At 47.2% G+C, this 22,708-nt stretch overlaps 2 protein-coding genes across 2 annotated transcripts; both read left to right on the top strand.

Annotated features, from left to right (window-relative positions):
- Positions 1 to 292: 292 nt before the first annotated feature.
- Positions 293 to 21,439, top strand: NSUN4 (NOP2/Sun RNA methyltransferase 4). Its single transcript, XM_066265027.1, has 6 exons — positions 293 to 408; positions 4,702 to 5,036; positions 11,903 to 12,057; positions 17,712 to 17,872; positions 20,082 to 20,206; positions 20,806 to 21,439. The coding sequence occupies exons 1-6, from the start codon at positions 316 to 318 to the stop codon at positions 21,080 to 21,082; spliced, it is 1,146 nt and encodes a 381-aa protein (XP_066121124.1). The 5' UTR covers positions 293 to 315; the 3' UTR covers positions 21,083 to 21,439.
- LOC136328732 (sperm head and tail associated protein-like) lies at positions 900 to 3,409 on the top strand (the record flags this gene model as incomplete). Its single annotated transcript, XM_066264768.1, is given in 2 exon segments — positions 900 to 936; positions 939 to 3,409. Coding segments are annotated over 2 exon segments (2,508 nt in total), but the record flags the coding sequence as incomplete, so codon positions are not given.
- Positions 21,440 to 22,708: the final 1,269 nt, after the last annotated feature.

The raw sequence follows: 22,708 nt of genomic DNA, 5'->3' as shown, positions 1-22,708 counted from the left end.
TCGTTAGGCACTCAATCGCCAGCGCAGTCCTCCCTGAGTCCCCCAACTGGAGTAGGGAGCTTTACAATGTCTCTCTCAATTCTCCAAACATTCAGGGGGATCACCATTCTCTGCAAATGGTTGCTTTTTTCCAGTATCCTCAAAAGAACCCTGGAGTGGCAGGGTTTGCACCTGAGATATAAAGGCAAGCGGCGCTCCAAAAAAGGCAGCTGTAAATCCCTCCCCTTTTGGTCCAGAGTGGGCGCACCACCTCTCCGGAACCCACGAGTCTTGCGTTGTTGTTCCGGTCGGAATTATCCGGCGGAACACGCTGATATGGCGGCGCTGGTATGGAGAGGTGTTCGGCACTTGCTGAAGCGAGCGGACTTCACAAGGGTCCCGCGGAGACACCGACATAAGAAGAAATGGGTAAGGTCCAGCCGGGGGGCCGGGAGGAACAGTGACAGTGGCCTCTAGCGGCCGCCTCTCGGAAAACTCCGGCCGTTCCACTTCGCTCTCCATTCAGTTTCGCTAGCTCCGCCCTTCTGGAAAGTTTTTGGTGTCTTTTCCCCGCCCCTCAGGGGGCGTCAGCAGGCTCCTCCCTCTCACATTCGAATCGTCATCGCCTCGGTCCACTCTTTTATTTCGCCACAGGTCTTCAACTCTGCTTCTTGTTACGTCTGCAGCCTCCTGACTCCGCCTCTCTAAGTTACATCATCATCTCCGCCCTCATTCTTCCAGTTACGTCATCGCCTCCTGTTCCCAGGCGGTGGTGAACTTCCCCTTGACTCCCACTACCCCTTCCACTTCCCTCCCTCCCTTTTCCCTTCTTTCCCCCTCTTTCCCCCTCTTTCCTACCCTGTCCCCTTCCCTTCCCCCCTTACCACAAGACCTTTTCTCATTTCTTTATACATTTCCTTGTAGAACTTACAAGGCGGCCAACCTCACCCCTTGGAAAATGAGCGACTTCCCTTTCCTTCCTGGGTCTCCGCCACCCTGCGGGAAAAGATTCAACCCCTTCCTCACCCTCAAGTTACCTTTGGCGCCCAGGAAAGGCTACAGCAACCACCCTGCCCATACCTCAGGTCCTTCCCCAAACCCGGGCGAAAGGTGCACCAACTCCCCTCATCCTCTGGGTTCTCCTCAGTTCTCCAGAGGTCCTTTCTCTGGCCTCACCCGTAGCCCTGGAATTTCTTCCAAAACCCGCACACAGGGTTCTCTACCCCAACCGATTTCCTCCTCGCCCCCACCGCCCCACTCTCCGTCCCCAAAACGGCCCCTGCGCCCGGTGAAATGTTCTTTTGAACCCTGTTCTCCACTTCTCGGGAGGCAGTCCTGCCGTGAACGTGTCCGTTTGGATTCACCCCCTTTGAGCCCTTGTTTTGACCCGTTAAGACGTCTGGGGTCACCCCCTCTCCGTGCACAGAGCCCTAACTGCAGCTTGATGAGTCCCCCGAGAACACCACGTCCCTGTCCCCAAAGCCCTAACACTAACCAGAACTCTTACTTCTGTAACTCTGTTGAATACCCTTCAGCCCTGGTAACAAGCCCTGTGACCTACCTTCCCCTCACTCAGCAGCTCCCACAAACCAGCTCTGTGGCCTCTCCTCCCCTCACTCATGTCCCTTTGGAAACTTGCTCCATGATTTCACCTCCCCTTGCTCACAGGACTATGGAATCTAGACCTAGAATTTCTCCACCCCCTGCGCAAAAGGTTTTGGAGATCTCACAGATCCCCTCTCTGTACCCTTCCCGGTCCTTAGGGAGAGGTTGTAATGATCCTTCTCTTTCCTCAGCATCTTCCCCACCTACTAGTCGGTTTTACCAAGGCTGTCTTAAGCCTCCAGACTCCCGTGGACCTAAACCACAACTTGACCCACCCTGTGGGAAAAATTATTGTGGCTCTCCATTTTCTTCTTGGGCAAACGTGCCTGGCTATCCTAGCTTACCTCAGGAGGGCTTGCACTACTGTTCCCATCTTCCCCCAGAGGCCCACGTGTCTGCCCCTGGGAGCCCTTATTGTCTTACCTGTTTACCTCCTGGGATTATTGGTTCTTCTTGTTCACCCCAGTCCCAGGCTCCCAAGAATTCTGGCTTTGAGTCCATTTTCTCCTGGGAGACTGATGGGGGTTCTTACCTCTTTTCTGGTACCACGACTCCTGGTCCCCTCTGTTCCCAGAAACCACCTTTCTGGCTGCCAGAAACCTCTTACTGCCCTTACCCTGCCTTCTCTATCCCTTCACCCCTGGGCAATCAGTTTATAGCTCCACCTCAGTCACCTCCCCATAGAAGCTATAATGAACCCCCTCTCCTTATGCCAGTTTGCCCCCAAGTGAAGTCTCCCAAGTCCCCAGAGTTAAAACAGCCATGTGCTCCCCACAGATGTTGCTCCCTGGTCATCTCTACCCAGAACACTCCTGACCAACCCAAACCCCCTAACGTTAGCACCTCTCCTCCACCTCCCCCCTGCCCTTCTGGTCGCTCTGGTCCTTCTTGTATGGTGAGATCCATCACACCTTGTTCAAATTCCTGCCCCAAAAAACTTCCCCAAGGGACTATCTTACCTACTCTGGTCCCTAGAACCTTCAAAACTCTTATCCGCACTTCCCTTCCCCGCCACCTTCCTTGTGTTCAGAAGCATCCCCATGGACCCCCCATCCCTGGTCCTTGCCCACTCTCTGGTTCCACAGGTCCTCCTCAGTGTCATAACCAGGCCACAGTGCCCCCTTGTGGCACCTATGGTGTTCCCAGAGGCCGACCCCAACCCCATCGTCAGCCTGTAGGACCTCCATGTTCTACCCACATCTATTCTTTTATTCCTTCGAGAACACCTTTTGACCCTCAAAGTTTACCCATTGCTCCCCGACCCCGGGGGCACTTTGATACTAGGCCCTGTGGTCTCCATGCCTACTCTATGGCTTCTCAAGGCTCTCACAAAGAGCCTCCTCAGATACCCTACAGCTGTCCTTTGCCTTCATCCATGAGTTCCAACAATAGCACTAATCCCGGCTGTAGTTCAGCTATTGTTATCAGTGAATGCGAGAGTATTGACAGCCAGAACAAGAATACCCACCAAAGCAGAAGTCAGAGCCAGTGTGAGAGTCCCCGCCATTCTAGCAGAGGTCGGAGTAAAAGCCAGAATCGTCATCTTAGCAGAAGTCAGAGCCGGAGCAGTAGTCCCCAACACAGCATAAATGAGGGACAGAGTGAGAACCCCCAAAATAGCAAGAGCCAGGGCCCAAGTGAGAGTGCCCTCCATAGTGAAAGTCAGAGCTCAAACAAGAGTCCCCATCATGACAAATGGCAGGGCAAGAGCAAGAGCCCCCACCATAACAGGAGCCGGAGCAAGAGACCCCACCATGGCGAGAGTCGTGATCAGAGCAAGAGTCCCCTGCCAGAAGCAGAAATGAGGGCCGGAGCAAGAGTTTGACCAAAGCAGAAATACAGGCCATAGCAAAATTCGTAGACAGGAACAGGACTGCCAGCCATAGTAAGTGTCCCAGCCATGGTAATCAGGACCAACTTATGGACCCCTCATCTGAGGTCTTTATTTTCCTTTTAATCTATTTTTATGCTCTTCAAGCCTGACTGATGTCTCTTTCTGCTAGCCCCATAGTAGTCATTCTAGAAGTCCTCATTTTGGTTTGTACTTCAAGGTTTCTGTGAGCTCTCCTTTTCCTACTTTTCTGGGGTCTGGAAATACTCCCATCATTACCCTCCACCCTGTGATTGCATTATGGTGTCTCCATCAAATGTAGATTGATTCTTTTTCTATCCCATTGAATTATCTGTTCTGGTGCTCATATGAGCTAGGAGACATGAAAGTACTTTAGAAAATGGAAGGACTGTTCAGAGAGAATAGATATTTTTTATTTATTTTGTTTTTACGGAGACAGAGAGAGAGTCAGAGAGAGGGATAGATAAGGACAGACAGACAGGAATGGAGAGAGATGAGAAGCATCAATCATTAGTTTTTCGTTGTGACACCTTAGTTGTTCATTGATTGCTTTCTCATATATGCCTTGACCATGGGGCTACAGCAGACTGATAGATAGGGACAGACAGACAGGAATGGAGAGAGATGAGAAGCATCAATCATTAGTTTTTCGTTGTGACACCTTAGTTGTTCATTGATTGCTTTCTCATATGTGCCTTGACCGTGGGGCTACAGCAGACTGAGTAACCCCTTGTTCGAGCCAGCGACCTTGGGTCCAAGCTGGTGAGCTTTGCTCAAACCAGATGAGCCTGCAGTCAAGCTGGTGACCTAGGGGTCTTGAACCTGGGTCCTCCGCATCCCAGGCCAATGCTCTATCCACTGCGCTACCACCTGGTCAGGTGCTAGGTCTTTTGTTTTTAAGCCTGAAGCTTCCCCTAAGGACTCTATAGTTCCTTCCAACCTTGTATAGATTTTCCTGAAGAGTCCTCTTCTCAGTTTCCATTCTTTTAACTTCCTTTTACTACAAGGCCTCAAGGAGTGCCCCCCACATGCTGTTGTGAGAGTTACAGCTTCTTTTCTCTTACAAACCTGAGAAAGAAAGACCAGCTCCTCACTCCTTTTCTTTCCCACACTTCTCTGGCAGGCTGAAGCAGGGTCCAGAGGCAGGAGTGGGCACTAACTGAATGAATCCATGTTAGCTCTAGAGATCTGAGGTATTGGTGGGGTCAGGCAGTAGGGGATAGACACAAGACTGGAAGACCAATAGCCTGTTCTTTCCCCTTTAGGCTTCTACAGAGCCCAAATTTCCTGCCACTCGACTGGCTCTGCAGAATTTTGACATGACCTACAGTGTGCAGTTTGGGGATCTTTGGCCATCAATCCGGGTCAGTCTTCTGTCAGAGCAGAAGTATGGTGCACTGGTCAATAACTTTGCTGCCTGCGATCATGTGAGTGATGAGCTGGAGCAGCTGCATGCCAGGGACTTTGTGAATAAAGCCCACTCCCATGGGGAACTGAGTGGCCAAGTGGCAGCCCCATCCCCAGCTTCCTGGGTCTGCAGTCCAAACCTTCGATGCTTCACTTTCACCAGAGGGGATGTCAGCCGTTTCCCTCCTGCCAGGTAGGATCTGGAGCCGTGGCTGGGGCTGTCCTGAGTGTCTGCTGGAAGTAGATAGGAAGAGATCCAGCACTTGCCTTCTTTAATCAAGATCATGATATTACTAATATTTACTGAATGTTTATACATGTTAGCCATTTTTCTCAGTGCTGTATGTATGTTATCTCCTTTTTTTTTTTTTTTTTAGTATTTTTCTGAAGTTGGAAACGGGGAGGCAGTCAGACAGACTCCCGCATGCGCCCCACTGGGATCCACCCGGCACGCCCACCAGGGGGCGATGCTCTGCCCATCTAGGGCGTCGCTCTGCTGCTATCAGAGCCATTCTAGCGCCTGAGGCAGAGGCCACAGAGCCATCCTCAGTGCCCGGGCAAACTTTGCTCCAGTGGAGCCTTGGCTGCGGGAGGGGAAGAGAGAGACAGAGAGGAAGGAGAGGGGGAGGGGTGGAGAAGCAGATGGGTGCCTCTCCTGTGTGCCCGGCCGGGAATCGAACCCGGGCCTCCTGCACGCCAGGCCGACGCTCTACCACTGAGCTAACCGGCCAGGGACTGTTATCTCCTTTTGTTAACATCCCTCAGAGATAATATTATTGTTCCTCTTTACATTTGAGGAAACTGAAGTGCAGAGAAGTTAAGGTTCTTATTTGCTTTAGGTCCCTTAGTAAGTGGTACAGCTAGTATTTAGACTCAAGTGGTCTGACACTAGAACCTGTACTTTAGTGGGAAGCATCTACTCGCAGTAGTTGCTTCCTGTATTTTTTTAAAAGATTTTATTTATTTATTTTTAGAAAGAGGAGAGAGAGAAAGAGAGGGGGGAGAGAAAGAGAGAAGGGAGGAGGAGCAGGAAGCATCAACTCCCATATGTGCCTTGACCAGGCAAGCTCGGGGTTTCGAACCTGCGATCTCAGTGTTCCAGGTTGATGCTTTATCCACTGCACCACCACAGGTCAGGTTAGAACCTGGACTTTGAACCTACATGGATCTACTGCATTCTTTAGAAAACAGCCAAGCCTGACCTGTGGTGGCGCAGTGGATAAAGCGTTGACCTGGAAATGCTGAGGTTGCCGGTTTGAAACCCTGGGCTTGCCTGGTCAAGGCACATAAGGGAGTTGATGCTTCCAGCTCCTCCCCCCCTTCTGTCTCTCCTCTGTCTCTCCCTCTCCTCTCTAAAATGAATAAGAAAACAGCCACGTCCTAATTGAGCTTTTACTATACCCTCTCGTTAAAATGTGTTATTTACAACTGCTTTTTTATTTTATTTTTATTTATTTTTTACAGAGACAGAGAGAGAGTCAGAGAGAGGGATAGACAGGAACAGACAGACAAGAACAAAGAGATGAGAAGCATCAATCATCAGTTTCTCATTGTGCATTGCTTGCTTTCTCATATGTGCCTTGACCACGGGCCTTCAGCAGACGGAGTAACCCCTTGCTGGAGCCAGCGACCTTGAGTCCAAGCTGGTGAGCTTTGCTCAAACCAGATGAGCCTGCGCTTAAGTGGCTACCTCGAGGTCTCGAACCTGGGTCCTTCCGCATCCCAGTCCGACGCTCTATCCACTGCGCCACCACCTGGTCAGGCTACAACTGCTTTTTCATTTTCCCCTCATAACCACCCATCAAAGTGACTAGGACAAGTAACCTCATGGTACCAAAAAAGAAGTGGGACTTGTCTAGGAAATGGGGCTTGTCTAGGTGCACAGTTAGTACAAGACTAGGAAAAAGAAAGGAAACTTCTGGTCTGATCCAATGCTCACATGTATATGAAGTTGAATGAAAAAAGAGTATGGAATTGATCTTTGAAGGATTGATTCATGCAACATATTTTTATTGTATACCAAATGCCAGGCATTCTTTTTTTTTTGTTTTTTTGTTTTTTTTTACAGAGACAGAGTCAGAGAGAGGGATGAGAAGCATCAATCATCAGTTTTTCGTTGTGACAACTTAGTTGTTCATTGATTGCTTTCTCATATGTGCCTTGACTGTGGGCCTTCAGTAGACCGAGTAACCCCTTGTTCAAGCCAGTGAGGTTGGGTCCAAGCTGGTGAGCTTTTGCTCAAAACCAGATGAGCCTGTGCTCAAGCTGGCGACCTTGGGGTCTCAAACCTGGGTCCTCGGCATCCCAGTTCGACGCTCTATCCACTGCGCCACCGCCTGGTCAGGCAATGCCAGGCATTCTTTTTTTATTTTTGCCAGGCATTCTTTTTTTTTTTTTTTTAAACAATTTTAATCTTTTTTTTTAAAAATTATTTATTTATTTTTTACAGAGACAGAGTGAGTCAGAGAGAGGGATAGACAGGGACAGACAGGAACGGAGAGAGATGAGAAGCGTCAATCATTAGTTTTTCATTGTGCGTTGTAACACCTTAGTTGTTCATTGATTGCTTTCTCATATGTGCCTTGACCGCGGGCCTTCAGCAGACTGAGTAACCCCTTGCTGGGGCCAGCGACCTTGGGTTCAAGCTGGTGAGCTTTTGCTCAAACCAGATGAGCCCGCACTCAAGCTGGCGACCTCAGGGTCTCGAACCTGGGTCCTCTGCATCCCAGTCCGATGCTCTATCCACTGCGCCACCGCCTAGTCAAGCTTGCCAGGCATTCTTAAGTGCCTGGTTTATAGGTGCACAAGCCCTCATGGAGCTTATAGTCTGGTGAGGAAGACAGCTATTAAAAATCTATTTATGGCCTGACCAGGTGGTGGCGCAGTGGATAGAGTGTCAGACTGGATGCAGAGGACCCAGGTTCGAGACCCCAAGGTCGCCAGTTTGAGCACGGGCTCATCTGGTTTGAGCAAAGCTCACCAGCTTGAACCCAAGGTCACTGGCTTGAGCAAGGGATTACTCGGTCTGCTGTAGCCCCCTGGTCAAGGCACATATGAAAAATCAATCAATGAACAACTAAGGAACTGCAATGAAGAATTGATGTTTCTCATCTCTCTCCCTTCCTGTATGTCTGTTCCTATTTGTCCCTCTCTCTGACTCTCTCTGTCTCTCCCACAAGAAAAATAATCTATTTATGGCCTGACCAGGCTGTGGCACAGTGGATAGAGTGTTGGACTGGGACACAGAAGACCCAGGCGAGGTCGTTGGCATGAGCAAGGGGTCACTCGCTCTGCTGGAGCCACCCGGTCAAGGCACATATGAGAAAGCAATCAATGAACAACGAAGGAGATGCAATGAAGAATTGATGCTTCTCATCTCTCTCCCTTCCATTCTGTCTGTTCCTATCTGTCCCTCTCTCTGTCTCTTTCTCTGTTTCTGTCAAAACAAAAAACAAAAACAAAAAAACCCCCTATTTATGGTTTTGATAAGTACTATGAAAAAGAGTGCAAGATGCGGAGACATTTTCTAATCAGGAGATATTACCCAGCCTTTTCTGAGGACGTGAAATTTAAGCTAAGATCTGAAAACTGGAATTAAAGCTTGTGGCATGGGGGTGGCATGGGGATGGCATGGGGGTAAGAGGCTAAATATAAAGCTACAGAAGCAGGCAGGATCCAGATTATAGAGGTATTATAAGCTATTTGGCCTTTTGACCTTTTTCTTTAAGGGTAAGAGGGAACCATGAAATGTTTTAAGCTGGGGAATGATATGACCAGATTTGAATTTTTAAAATAGTCTGGGCCCTGGATGGGTAGCTCAGTTGGTTAGAGCATCATCCCGATACAGTAAGGTATGGGTTCAATCCCTGGTTGGGGCACATAGAAGAATTAACCAATAAATGCATGGATGAGTGGAACAACAAATCAACAACAAATCGATGTTTCTCTCCCTTTCAAAATCAACAAATAAAAAATAAAATATTGTGGTTGCTGTGTGGAAAACAGATTAGAGAGGGATAAGGCTAGAAATAGTGATATAAATTAGGAGGCTTTTACAATAGTCCTAGTACCCAGCTTGAAGGAATGCTGTATACTTAAGAGGCTGGAAAGGTATATGGGGACCATACGTGGGAATCTTGAATTTCAAGGACTTGTAATTTTGGGAAAGGGGATTTTTCTGGTGGCCCTGGGTTCCTTAAAAATAGCTGAAGCCCTGGCCGGGTAGCTTAGTTGGTTAGGGCATTGTCCCAATATGCCAAGGTTGTGGGTTTCCTGGTCAGGGCACATACCAGAATTAACCCTTCCTCCCTCTTTTGCTCCCTCCTTCCCTCTCGCCTTCTCTCCCTTCCTTCCTCCCTCTCCCTCTCTTTCCCTCCTTTTTTCTCTTTCTAAAATCAGTAAATAATAATAAAAAAAGCTAGAATTGCTAGGGCTGGATGGCTTCATACCTGTGCCCTTTAATACATACTGCTGTAAATCACTATGATCTGTTTTAGAAAACGATTAGAATGGGTTTCTGAGCAAGGGAAAGGCAGTAATGCACAGTGGTGATAGCATGGGCTTTGGAGTCAAGAAAACCTAGATTTAGATCCTACCTTCATCACTAATTAGACGTATGACAATGAATCAATGAATAAGTGGGCCTTGCTTTCCTTACCTGGATAATGCGTAGTAATAGCTGACACTTTAACTCCCTATGTGCCAGCTACCATTCTAAGCATTTGACTTAAATTAATTTCTTTAACCCTTACAGTAATCCTATCTGGTGGGTACTGTTTTTACAGATGAGGATACTGAGGCACAGAGAAGATGAGTAGGTTGCTGGAGGTCACACAACTAATGAGCAACTAGCTGGATTTATCCAGACAGACTGGTTCTGAAATTCAGGTTCTCCTGCCTCATAGGGTTGTGGTGAGGATTAAATGAAATGATGCGTGTTAAATACCTAGTATGATACCTCCACTGTAGCATGATCATTTTAGTCACTGTGGAGGTGGGAGAATAGATTGAAGTAGGTTTGGAGACCAATTTGGAGGCATTGGCTTTAGGCAGAACCATGGAGTAAGTAAGAACCATGTAGTTTCCTAAATGGCCTGAGGGTATTTGGCTGCTACTCGGAGAGGACTTCTTGGGAGTAGTTGGGGAAGCAAACCCTATAGGTTTGGGACTTTATTTCTTGTCTTGTAAATCAAGGGGATCTAAACCTCTCAGGAGTTCTAGGATGTATTCAGGGAGCCCAGGAACCTGCTGAAATTGTCTGAAAAGTTGTGTTGTGTTTTTTTTTGAAAGCCACTATAGCTTTTAGCAGATTTTCAAAATTGTGAACTAAAAGGTAAGGGAATACATTTCCTAAAGGAAGGAACTTGAGACGAATGGATTTTGTGGGCCTGTGCTGGTGTGATAGCAATTCTATGCTTTTCTCAATTATTTTAGTTTTCTTCTCATTCTCCTTTGTGAATTATGGGGCAAACAGTTTCACATCTGTCCAAGCATGATTTGACTTTGATTATATCCCATCATAGCCTGAGCCCATTTCTGAATGCTGGAAGTATCACAGCTTCATGACTTGGAATTGTAGCTCTTGTAACTAACCCTCAGGGCTGCTATGCCTTATGTGTTGTCATATATTTCTCCCACGGCCTTCCTGTCAGGGCAGCAAGGATAAGGTTTCTGTCTCCTTGAGTCTGTCCCCAATAGTTGTCCATGCTGAGCTGTGTCTCAGGGGAATGGAGAATGGCTGTACTACAAGTTGCTCTTATGACAACTGGCCTGGGAATAAGGAGATCTTCTGTGACCATTAGGTTGTTGTCTGTAGTCCCTCTCTCTCTACTTCCACCATTGCTACCTCTTCACGCCTTGTCAGCTCTCACTTGGACTCTTGTAACAGTCTTCTCACTAATATCTCTAATTTGTTCTTTCTAGCCCATTTAGCTGATGATCAGAGCACATCCTTTTTCTTAAACTTTTGGTGTCTGCCTACAGGTCCAAACTCCTTACCAAGACCTTTTTCAACCTGGCCTCTATTTCCAACCTCAGTCTCATGCGCTTTGTATTTCTGCCGTACCAGGTTATCACTGCTTCTGAAAAAAGCTATGAATTTGCATGCTTCTGTTCTTTTGCTTCTTCTTTTTTCTTTTGCTTCCCTTCCTTTTTTCTTTATGTTTTTGTATTATGTTTGTTTGTTTTTTACTTTTTTAGTGAATTTATTGGGGTGACATTGATTAATAAAATTATATAGGTTTCAGGTGTACAATTCTATAATACATCTGTATATTGTATTGTGTGTTTGCTACCCCAAGTCAAGTCTCCTTGCATCCATTTTACTTTGTTTTTTACCTGATGCAGGCCTGTTACTTTATCAGGCCTAACTCAGATCTCTGACAGGCACAATTGATGGCCCTCTTCTCTGAACCCACAAAACACTTTGTATCTCAATGTGGCACCCAATAAAACTGGGTACCTACTATATACCAGGCACTGTTTCAGGTGTTGGGGATATTATGATGAACAAAATAAGCAAATTCCGTAGCCTCATTCTAATAGGGAGAGATAGAGGGGAAACACACACATCTACACATATAAAGTGAATAGTAAGCTTCAAAGAAAAATGAAAAATAATGCAAAATAGAGATGTAGAAGGTGATGGGAATAGGTGGCTTCTATTTTTAGATAGAGTAGTCAGGGAATTGCCAGCGCCTCTCGCCTCTCTGACGAGGAGACTTGTGAGGAGAGAGACCTGAAGAAATGAGGGAACAAAGGGATATTTGAGGGAAGAGTGTTGCAGGCAGAAGGTACAGCAACAAAAAAGCCTAAAACGGGCAGGCGTGGCTTTATTAAGGAATGGCAAGTGGACCTGGATTAGAGTGAATTGGTCTGTTTTAAAAGGATTACTCTGGTGTGTTGTGATTGGTGAGTAAGTAAATAAGTGAGGATGGGTCTGACAAATGAGTTTTGCTGAGTAGGGCTCAGTAGCCCCTGAGGGCATGGACTTGGTAACTTTGACTCCCAATGTGTCTTCTGACTTGGAATTTGATGGTAGGGTGCTCTTCTCTCTTCTAGGGTTGGTGGCCTGGGTGTCATGGACTACTACCTGATGGATGCTGCCTCCTTGCTACCTGTCCTGGCCCTTGGCCTGCAGCCTGGGGACATAGTGCTTGACCTATGTGCAGCCCCTGGGGGAAAGACACTGGCATTGCTTCAGACTGGCTGTTGCCGTAAGTCAGAGGGCTGATGTCTTGGGCAGGGAGGGCTCCCTACCTCACCCAGTCACATACACTGAACATAAGGGGCTCTCTGGTCCTAAGGTCAGAATAGGGATAGTGCTTGCTTGCTTGCTAAGTTGGTGTATTTTTTCTGTTGGTGATTATTTCCTCTATTTCTATGTCCAGCTGGTCAAGGGAGATTGCTGAGCAAGGTCTCTGAAGGCAGATTAAAGTAGCAACCTGGTCAATCTACCATGTGATACTTTCACCCCTCTGCACCTGTTTACTTACTTTGTCTCTAAGACTAAGTTCTATTTCCTTAGCCTTCCAGCTAAAGCAAAAAGATGTGGCTGCAGCGACCCTTTATAGCTTTATATGTTATTCTTCCCTGGCTTGCTTACTTTATTTATTCCAACTGAACAGCTTTTTTCTTTTTTTTTTTTAATTTAGAAATTTAATTTAATGGGGTGCTTCTCCTGGCTTTATGTGCTTCAGCTATATCCTGCTACTCTCTCTGTTGCCCAAATTAGTCTCCCCTTTTGTTCTTGTTATGTTTTCTCTCTAGAATACTTCTAGCCGATCCCAGTTGGCCTGTCTACACCCTTTTAACTTTCAAGTCTCAGCTCAAGTGCGCCACCTCTTGGAAGTCTTCCCTCATGACCTTTACTGGCTAGTTGAGAGGTGAAGCATCTGTCTCCTATGTGTCCAATCATGGGCATCACCCTTACAACTGCCAGCACATTATTTATTTATTTACTTACTTACTTATTTACTATTTATTTATTTATTTAGCATCGCTATTTTAAATTATCTTTTTTTTTAAAAAAAAAAAAGAGAGGAAGAGAGAGAAATGAGAAGCATCAGCTTGTAGTTGCGTCATTTTAGTTGTTCATTGATAGCCTCGCATGCGTGCCTTGACTGGGGGGGGCTCAGGCTGAGCCAGTGACCCCTTTCTCAAGCTAGTGACCTTGGGCTCAAGCCAGCAACCTTGAGCTTCAAGCCAGTGACCTTTGGGCTCAAGCCAGCGACCCCACGCTCAAGCTGGTGAACCTGCACTCAAGCCAGCGACTTCGGGGTTTCAAACTTGGGACTTCAGTGTCTCAGGTTGATGCTCTATCCACTGTGCCACCACTGATCAGGCTGTTAGCACATTATTAGCTTTGCATCAGGCCTTTACTGGGTATGCTTCTTCTTCTTCTTCAAGAATATATATTGGGTGTAGGCTCAAGTCTTATCACTTTAGTATCATAGCCTAGCCTGGGCGTTGTACACTGTAACTGTTCACTTCAGCCATCTACTGGCCTACAGTCTGCCTTAAAATAGGCAGTATTTTTTCCTAAGGACCTGACAAATACCCACAAGGGGGCTGTGATTTTCCTTTTTTAAAATTTTTCTTTCCTTTTTTTTTTTCTTTTTTGGATTTTTCTGAAGTTGGAAACGGGAAGGCAGTCAGACAGACTCCCACATGCGCCCGACCGGGATCCACCCGGCACGCCCACCAGGGGGCGATGCTCTGCCCATCTGGGGCGTTGCTCTGTTGCGACCAGAGCCATTCTATCTAAGCTTTTTTTTTTTTTTAATCAGGTTTTTTTTTTTAATTTTTAAAAAAAAATTGTATTTATTCATTTTTTTTTAGAGAGGAGAGAGAAAGGGAGAGAGAGAGACAGAGAAGGAGAGAGAGACAGAGAGAGAAGGTGGGGAGGAGCTGGAAGCATCAACTCCCATATGTGCCTTGACCAGGCAAGCCCAGGGTTTCGAACCGGCGACCTCAGCATTTCCAAGTCGACGCTTTATCCACTGCGCCACCACAGGTCAGGCTGCAACCAGAGCCATTCTAGCGCCTGAGGCAGAGGCCATGAAGCCATTCTCAGCGTCCTGGCCAACTTTGCTCCAATGGAGCCTCGGCTGCGGGAGAGGAAGAGAGAGACAGAGAGGAAGGAGAGGGGGAGGGGTGGAGAAGCAGATGGGCGCTTCTCCTGTGTGCCCTGGCCGGGAATCGAACCCGGGACTCCTGCATGCCAGGCCAATGCTCTACCACTGAACCAACCGGCCAGGGCTTCTTATTTTTTTCGAGAGAGACAGACACACACGGACAGGGACAGACAGAGAGGAAGAAAGCGAGATGAGACACATGAACTCATAGTTATAGCACTTTAGTTGTTCCAGCCAATCCAGTGGCCCCTTGTTCAAGGAGCAACCTTGCGTTCAAGCCAGCGACCATAGTGTGATGTCTATGATCCCACACACAAGCCAGCGACCTCAGGGATTCAAATCTGGGTCCTTAGCATCCCAGGTTGATGCTCTATCCACTGTGCCACTGCCTGGTTAGGTGGGGCTGATGTTCACTCACCCTGGCACTGCTCAGAAAGGCTTTTCTTATAATATATTCTAGCCTTTTTGTTGGGCCTGGACACTTCTTTATTTTTATTTTTTTACTTAAAAAAAAATATTGGCCTGACCAGGCGGTGGTGCAGTGGATAGAGCCTTGGACTGGGATACCAAGGACCCAGGTTCGAGACCCCGAGGTCGCCAGCTTGAGCGCAGGCTCATCTGGTTTGAGCAAAGCTCACCAGCTTGGACCCAAGGTCACTGGCTCAAACAAGGGGTTACTTTCTCCTGAAGGCCCACTGTTAAGGCACATATGAAAAAGCAATCAATGAACAACTAAGGTGTTGCAATATGCAACGAAAAACTAATAATTGATGCTTCTCATCTCTCCGTTCTTGTCTGTCTATCCCTGTCTATCTCTCTCTCTGATTCTCTCTCTGTTAAAAAAATATTGCCTGATCAGGCTAAAGTGAGAGAGAGAGAGAGAAAGAGAATGAGAAACATCCATTTGTGCTCCACTGTTTTATGCATTCACTGGTTGTCTCTTATATTTGCCCTGACCGAGGGTGGAACCTGCAACCTTGGCATGTTGGGATGATGCACTAACTGAGCTACCAGCCAAGGCAGGCCTGGACCCTTCTTTTCTAGTTCTCATCAGACAACTTGTACAGTTTGAGTTAGCTTTCAGCCTCATGGCAGGACCCATGGATGATTCTGAAGAGGTACCACATTTGATCTTAGTCTTTTGGAAGTCCAGAGGGAGAGGAGAAAAGATGTTGATATGGCATAATGTGTCCAGTGCAAGAGAGCCCAGCCTGTGTGTTGGGCTGTGCTGATCTTACTGAGTGATGTGGGAATCCATCAGAAGAGGGATGAAAAAAAAAAAAATAAAAAATAAAAAAAAAAAAAAGAAGAGGGATGAAAGAAGTAAGGTTACTTGGAAGAGGAGTAGCTTGAACTAAGAGGAGCAAGAAGGGCCACTGAGAAGTACTTGAGAGTTGCTCTTTTTTTTAAAATTGATTTTTAGAGAGAGAGGAAGAGAGAGAGAAAGAGAGAGAAGGAGAAAAAGAGAAACAGAAGCCTCAATCTGTTCTTTTTTTTTTTTTCTCTCTTTTTTTTTTTTTTTTTCTGAAGCTGGAAACAGGGAGAGACAGTCAGACAGACTCCCGCATGCGCCCGACCGGGATCCACCCGGCACGCCCACCAGGGGCGACGCTCTGCCCACCAGGGGGCGATGCCCTGCCCCTCCGGGGTGCAGCCCCGCCGCGACCAGAGCCACTCCAGCGCCCGGGGCAGAGGCCAAGGAGCCATCCCCAGCGCCCAGGCCATTATTGCTCCAATGGAGCCCCGGCTACGGGAGGGGAAGAGAGAGACAGAGAGGAAGGAGGAGGTGGGGGGTGGAGAAGCAAATGGGCGCCCCTCCTATGTGCCCTGGCCGGGAATCGAACCCGGGTCCCCCCGCACGCCAGGCCGACGCTCTACCGCTGAGCTAACCGGCCAGGGCAGCCTCAATCTGTTCTTTTTTTTTTTTTTTTTCTGAAGCTGGAAACAGGGAGAGACAGTCAGACAGACTCCCGCATGCGCCCGACCGGGATCCACCTGGCACGCCCACCATGGGGCGACGCTCTGCCCACCAGGGGGCGATGCTCTGCCCATCCTGGGCGTCGCCATATTGCGACCAGAGCCACTCTATCTAGCGCCTGAGGCAGAGGCCACAGAGCCATCCCCAGCGCCCGGGCCATCTTTGCTCCAATGGAGCCTTGGCTGCGGAAGAGGAAGAGAGGGACAGAGAGGAAAGTGTGGCGGAGGGGTGGAGAAGCAAATGGGCGCTTCTCCTGTGTGCCCTGGCCGGGAATCGAACCCGGGTCCTCCGCACGCTAGGCCGACGCTCTACCGCTGAGCCAACCGGCCAGGGCTCTCAATCTGTTCTTGTATGTGCCCTGACCAGTGATCGAAGTTGCCACCTTTGCGTATCAGTACACTGCTCTAACCAACCGAACTGTCAGTCCAGGACGAGAGTTACTCTTTTACTTTTTTTTTTTTTCTTTTTTTTTCTGAAGCTGTAAACGGGGAGAGACAGTCAGATAGACTCCCGCATGCGCCCGACCGGGATCCACCCGGCACGCCCACCAGGGGCCACGCTCTGCCCACCAGGGGGCGATGCTCTGCCCATCCTGGGCATCGCCATGTTGCGACCAGAGCCACTCTAGCGCCTGAGGCAGAGGCCACAGAGCCATCCCCAGCGCCTGGGCCATCTCTGCTCCAATGGAGCCTTGGCTGTGGGAGGGGAAGAGAGAGACAGAGAGGAAGGAGGGGAGGGGGGTGGAGAAGCAAATGGGCACTTCTCCTATGTGCCCTGGCCAGGAATCAAACCCGGGTCCCCCGCATGCCAGGCCGACGCTCTACCGCTGAGCCAACCGGCCAGGGCCGAGAGTTGCTCTTTTAAAATGTGCTGAATTACCACCATCTTACCCTCATCTCAATGACCTTTTGATTCCAGGGAGATAGGAATTTCAGTGCAAAAAGGGAACTTAGAATTTACCTAGTCCACCTCTCATAATTTATTGTCAGGGAAATTGAACCCTGGAGAGATTAAATAACTTATATCTTTTACATAAACTGAAGGGAGAGCCAGAACTGGACCTAGCTTTTCTGTTCTCCGTTCATATCTAACTTCAAATTTCTTTTGAACAGAGAATCCAATTTTTATTTCCTTGAGTGTCCTCAAATACTGGGACCGTATTTCTTTGTGGAAACACTAAACTGGTTTATGGTAGTTCCCATTAGATAAGGTGTGTATTCTTTAGTTCTTGATTGCACTTCCCACCTCCATTTCACAGCTTGCCTCTGAGGCCAGGTATCAGCATTTATTATCAGGCTTGCAGTAATATTTTTTTCTTGTTGTACAATCAAGAGCAAAGTGAGATATTTCTTGAACTTGTGTCTGTTATAAAAGGGAAAAAGATAGATGGTGAATCAGTTAGAATTAGGTTTGAATATATACAATAGAAAACTCAATTAACTGGCTTAAAGAAGAAAAGTTTATTTCTCTCACACAGGAGAAGCTGGAATATAAACAGTCCAGGGCTGGTATGGAGACTATAGTCATCAGGGACTTGGGTGCCTTCTTTCTTTTGCAACTATTTTTTGTTGGCTGTAGCACCATTGCTTGTGGGATCTTTTGTTGGGTCATGGCCTCTTCAGTTTCTTTGTTCCCACAGGCATAAAATGTCTGTACTACCCAAAGCCATCTGTAGATTCTGCGCAATCCCTATCAAGATTTCAATGGCATTTTTTACAGAAGTAAAAAAACAATTCTCAAATTTATGTTCCCACAGGCAATCTTGCTGCCAATGATCTCTCCACTTCCCGAACAGGCAGACTTCAGAAGGTCCTTCACAGCTATCTACCTCAAGAGATCAGGGATAAGAGTCGAGTTCGAGTCACATCACTGGATGGCAGGAAGTGGGGAGAACTGGAGGGAGACACCTATGACCGGGTAAGTGATTCCTGACTTGGAACATCCAGCCGGCCAAATCTGGCCTCCTCATCTTGACTCCAGGCCATGGGGCAGTAGGATTGAGCCCTACATGTTTGAGCATGCAGGGCTGTTTCTGGACCTGGCCAGCTCTCCATAGGGATTTGTAGAAAACAATCATCTGCAGAATTGTCAGTTCAACCTAGATGACTAGCTACTACTATTTTCTAGAGAGACAGCAGCAGAAAAGAGTTTGAATCTGACTGAGTATAAAAAATGTTAATTAGGTTTATTTTATTTCTCAGCTCACTTGGTTGCTCAGAAAGCCTCATTAAAATAAATGTGAATAAGCTCATTTTATTTATTTTTGAATATTAATACAGCACATGGGGCCCTGGCCAGCTGGCTCAGTGGTAGAGCGACGGCCTGGCGTGCAGGAGTCCCGGGTTTGATTCCCAGCCAGGGCACACAGGAGAAGTGCCCATCTGCTTCTCCACCCCTCCCCCTCTCCTTCCTCTTTGTCTCTCTCTTCCCCTCCCGCAGCCAAGGCTCCATTGGAGCAAAGTTGGCCCGGGCACTGAGGATGGCTCTATGGCCTCTGCCTCAGGCTCTGGTTGCAACAGAGCGATGCCCCAGATGGGCAGAGCATTGCCCCCTGGTGGGCATGCTGGGTGGATCCTGGTCGGGCGCATGCGGGAGTCTGTCTGACTGCCTCCCCGTTTCCAGCTTCAGAAAAATACAAAAAAAAAAAAAAAAATACAGCACATGGTGCAAAAATCAGAAGGTGGGAAAGGGTATCCAGTGAAAGTACATTTCCCTTTTACTCCTGGCTCATGGCCGCCTGCTTCCTCTCTCTATAGATGATCATTGTTTATATTTTCTTCTGTATCCTTGAAACATATTCTTTGTATGTATACAAATATAAATGTGTGTGTATTTTTTTAAAAATAGGAATGGTAGTATATTACACTCACTATTCTGAACTTAATATTATTTTACTTAATAAAGTATTCTGAGATTCAGTCCTTTTCAGTTTTATTTTTGAAGTATAATTGCTAGATAACAGTTATATGCATTTAAGATTTTTACTAAATCACTCTCTGGAGGTTAAATCAGTTTTAGTCCTGCTAATGAATAAGAGTATCATTTCCTCATATCTTGCCACCATTGATGTCAGACTTTTTGTTTTTTGCCAAACTGATAGCATCTAATTTGCTTTTTTTTTTTTTTGCAAAAGAGAGAGAAAGAGACAGGAAGGGGGAGAGATGAGAAGCATCAGTTCTTCACTGCGGTACCTTAGTTATTCATTGATTGCTTTCTCATATGTGCCTTGACTAGGGGGCTCCCACCAAGCCAGTGACCCTTTGCTCAAGCCAGCGACCTTGTGCTCAAGCCAGCGACCATGGGGTCATGTCTATGATCCCACGCTCAAGCCAGTGATCCTGCACTCCTCTCAAGCTGGTGAACCCGTGCTCAAGCTAGATGAGCCTGTGCTCAAGCCCGCAACCTCAGAGTTTCAAACCTGGGGGGATGCTCCATCTACTGCACCACTGCCTGGTCAGGCTAATTACATTCTGTTATAATGAATGATTTAGAAAATAATTTTATATTTTAAAATCATTTATATTTTCTTTTAATTGGCACATTCTAAAAATATTTATTGAAATCATATACTTCTAAAGATATAAAAAATATATAGATATGTTTCTGTGTTGTCATCTAATTAATCTGTGCTCATTGTCCTGCCTCAATCACTCTAAGAAACTAAAAGAAAGACTAAGGCTTATAGAATCTTGGATTGTTGTGAGAGACTTGCTTCCTACCTGTGTAGGAACCTCTTATTCAGCTTTTCTGATGTGGAGGCAGCAGAACACAGTGGAGAGCGCATGACCTCTGCCATCAGCCTAACCTGTTTACTGTATGTATCACAGGGCTCTGAACTGCTAAAGACTTCTTCCTAGGTTGATATCAATTATTTACTTATTGTTATTTTGTGTTGATTTTGTTTTTTTGACAAGCCATGAGTATAACTAAACATACTATTTTCCTACTCATTTCACAGTTGTCTACTAGGTCAAAATGAGAAGCTTTGTCAGGTACTCTGCAATGGAAGGATGGGCAGAGGGAGCTCTCTGCAAAATCCCCAGGTCAGGGGCCTAAAATAGCCCTGGCCTAAGGAAGAGGAACCTGTGAAGAGCTTTAATAATTTACCCTTAACACTTCTGGGCAGGTGCTGGTGGATGTGCCCTGTACCACAGACCGCCACTCCCTTCATGAAGAGGAGAACAACATTTTTCAGCGGTCAAGGAAGAAGGAACGGCAGATGTTACCTATGCTGCAAGTTCAGCTTCTTGCGTGAGTGATAGATTTACAAAAACTCAGGACTTTGTGCCAGAGTGCTCTGCGGGTCTGGTCATCCGGAGGACTGGGGACTGGAAGCTCTTGCCAAGACCATCACCTGTAGGAGGGCTGTCTGGCTGGATCTTCCTGGAGGAGACAGACATCATGGGATGGGTCTCTGGAACATAAAAACCCTATGTGGTAGGACATGCCTAGCAGGGTGAGCTACACAGATTCACTTTTGTTCACTTACTTCTATGCTAGTCCCAGTACTGGTAAGTAAGCAGCACAAGTTTGAAAAATAGTTGCTGAGGTCAAGGTTCTTTAGGGCAGGGGTAAGGACTCAATCCTTAGCCAGCATCAGGGTTTGGTTCATAACTAGAGCTGGTGCTCAGGGGATCATTTGCTTCTAGAGGAGAGCCCGTGCAGTAAGGTTGAGTTGTTCTCTGTCTGCCTTGAGAATGACTTTTCATTGTGGAAGGGACTTCAGAGGCTGTCTAACACAGCTACCCATCCCACAGTAGACACCTCTATCCATGCTTCCAGCTCCTTTTGTTGCCCTTCTGCTTCTGAGAAGCTCACTAGTTACTGTTTCCATCTCTTTCTGGTTTCAGGGCTGGACTCCTTGCCACCAAACCAGGAGGCCACGTTGTCTATTCCACCTGCTCACTCTCACACCTACAGAACGAGTATGTGGTACAAGGCGCCGTCGAGCTCCTGGCCAATCAGTATAGCATCAAAGTTCAGGTGGAAGACCTGACCCATTTCCGAAAGCTTTTCATGGACACATTCTCTTTTTTCTCATCCTGCCAGGTTGGGGAGCTTGTAGTCCCAAACCTCACAGCCAATTTTGGGCCTATGTACTTCTGCAAAATGTGTAGGCTGACATAGCATCACCGCGTTCCTAAAGCCTGGTATAGGAAGACAAAGGGTATCCTCCTATGGAGGCACCAGAAACTGAGACCAGTGGCAAAGTGCACTCTGGGTCCTGTCACCATCCTGTTCAAGTCTTTCTATTGATAGTTTTTAGCAATTGGAAGAAGGAGGTTTTCTGTCCTGTCCAATTGTGGAACGTCAGCAGGTTTCTAACTCACTTATTACACCCCACCACCCACTTCCCATCACTAAGCCTGTACTAAAGGTTCCTGCCCCATTGGAAGCTTAGAAGGAGGAGCCAGTGAGCAGACCTACATTTTAAGCAGTAAACTTTGGAAGAAGCATTTAGCCAATAAAATTGTTCAAACTCCATATTGTTAAGGCTGTTGCTGGGGGCCTCATATTAGTTCTGTTTGTATCAGCTACTACTGAGCAGTAGCTCCCAGGTGCCCTATGGTCAGAACCTCAGCCTGGGTACAGGCCTCTGGTTATAGGGCTCCTCTTACACTTGAGGTGAGTTCTGCATGATCAGTCTTGAGCAGCTGGTGGGCCCAAACAATGCTGCCTATTTCCTCATATGGCCTATGATCTAATTTAAGGAATAAGTAACTAAAAATGTTAAGCCAACACATAATAATCTGCTTACTTTCATTCAGAAAGCTCTCCTGAGCTGAATAATTCCAGCTCTTCCTCCTGCTGTCAACAGCAGTGCTGATCAGTTGTGGCTGGTGAAGCTGCTCTGCCTCAGGGCTGTGATATTCTTGTTTCTTTTCTTTTTTTAAAAAATTATTATTATTTTTTATTTATTTATTTTTTTGGTATTTTTCTGAAGTTGGAAATGGGGAGGCAGTCAGACAGACTCCCGCATGCACCTGACTGGGATCCACTTGGCATGCCCACCAGGGGGCGATGCTCTGCCCATCTGGGGCATCGCTCTGTTGCAACCAGAGCCATTCTAGCGCCTGAGGCAGAGGCCATGGAGCCATCCTCAGCGCCTGGGCCAACTTTGCTCCAATGGAGCCTTGGCTGTGGGAGGGGAAGAGAAAGACAGAGAGGAAGGAGAGGGGGAGGGGTGGAGAAGCAGATGGGCGCTTCTCCTGTGTGCCCTGGTCAGGAATCGAACCCAGGACTCCTGCATGCCAGGCCGATGCTCTACCACTGAGCCAACCGGCCAGGGCCTATTATTATTTTTTATTTATTATTTTACAGAGACAGAGAGAGAGAGTCATAGAGAGGGATAGATAGGGACAGACAGACAGGAACGGAGAGAGATGAGAAGCATCAATTATCAGTTTTTCGTTGCAACACCTTAGTTGTTCATTAATTGCTTTCTCATATGTGCCTTGACTGGGGGGTTACAGCAGGCCGAGTAACACCTTGCTCGAGCCAGCGACCTTGGGTCCAAGGTGAGCTTTGCTCAAACCAGATAAGCCTACACTCAAACTGGCGACCTCGGGGTCTCAAACCTGGGTCCTCTGCATCCCAGTCCGACGCTCTATCCACTGCGCCACCACCAGGTCAGGCTCTTTTCTTTTTTAAAAAAACATTTTTCAGTAGCCTGACCAGTGGTGGCGCAGTGGATAGAGCACTGACCTGTAACGCTGAGGTCCCAGATTCGAAACCCCAAGGTCGTCAGGTTGA

Source organism: Saccopteryx bilineata, chromosome 3 (assembly GCF_036850765.1).
Source record: "Saccopteryx bilineata isolate mSacBil1 chromosome 3, mSacBil1_pri_phased_curated, whole genome shotgun sequence".
Lineage (NCBI taxonomy): Eukaryota > Metazoa > Chordata > Mammalia > Chiroptera > Emballonuridae > Saccopteryx > Saccopteryx bilineata.
This window is presented reverse-complemented; position numbering and strand designations above follow the sequence as displayed.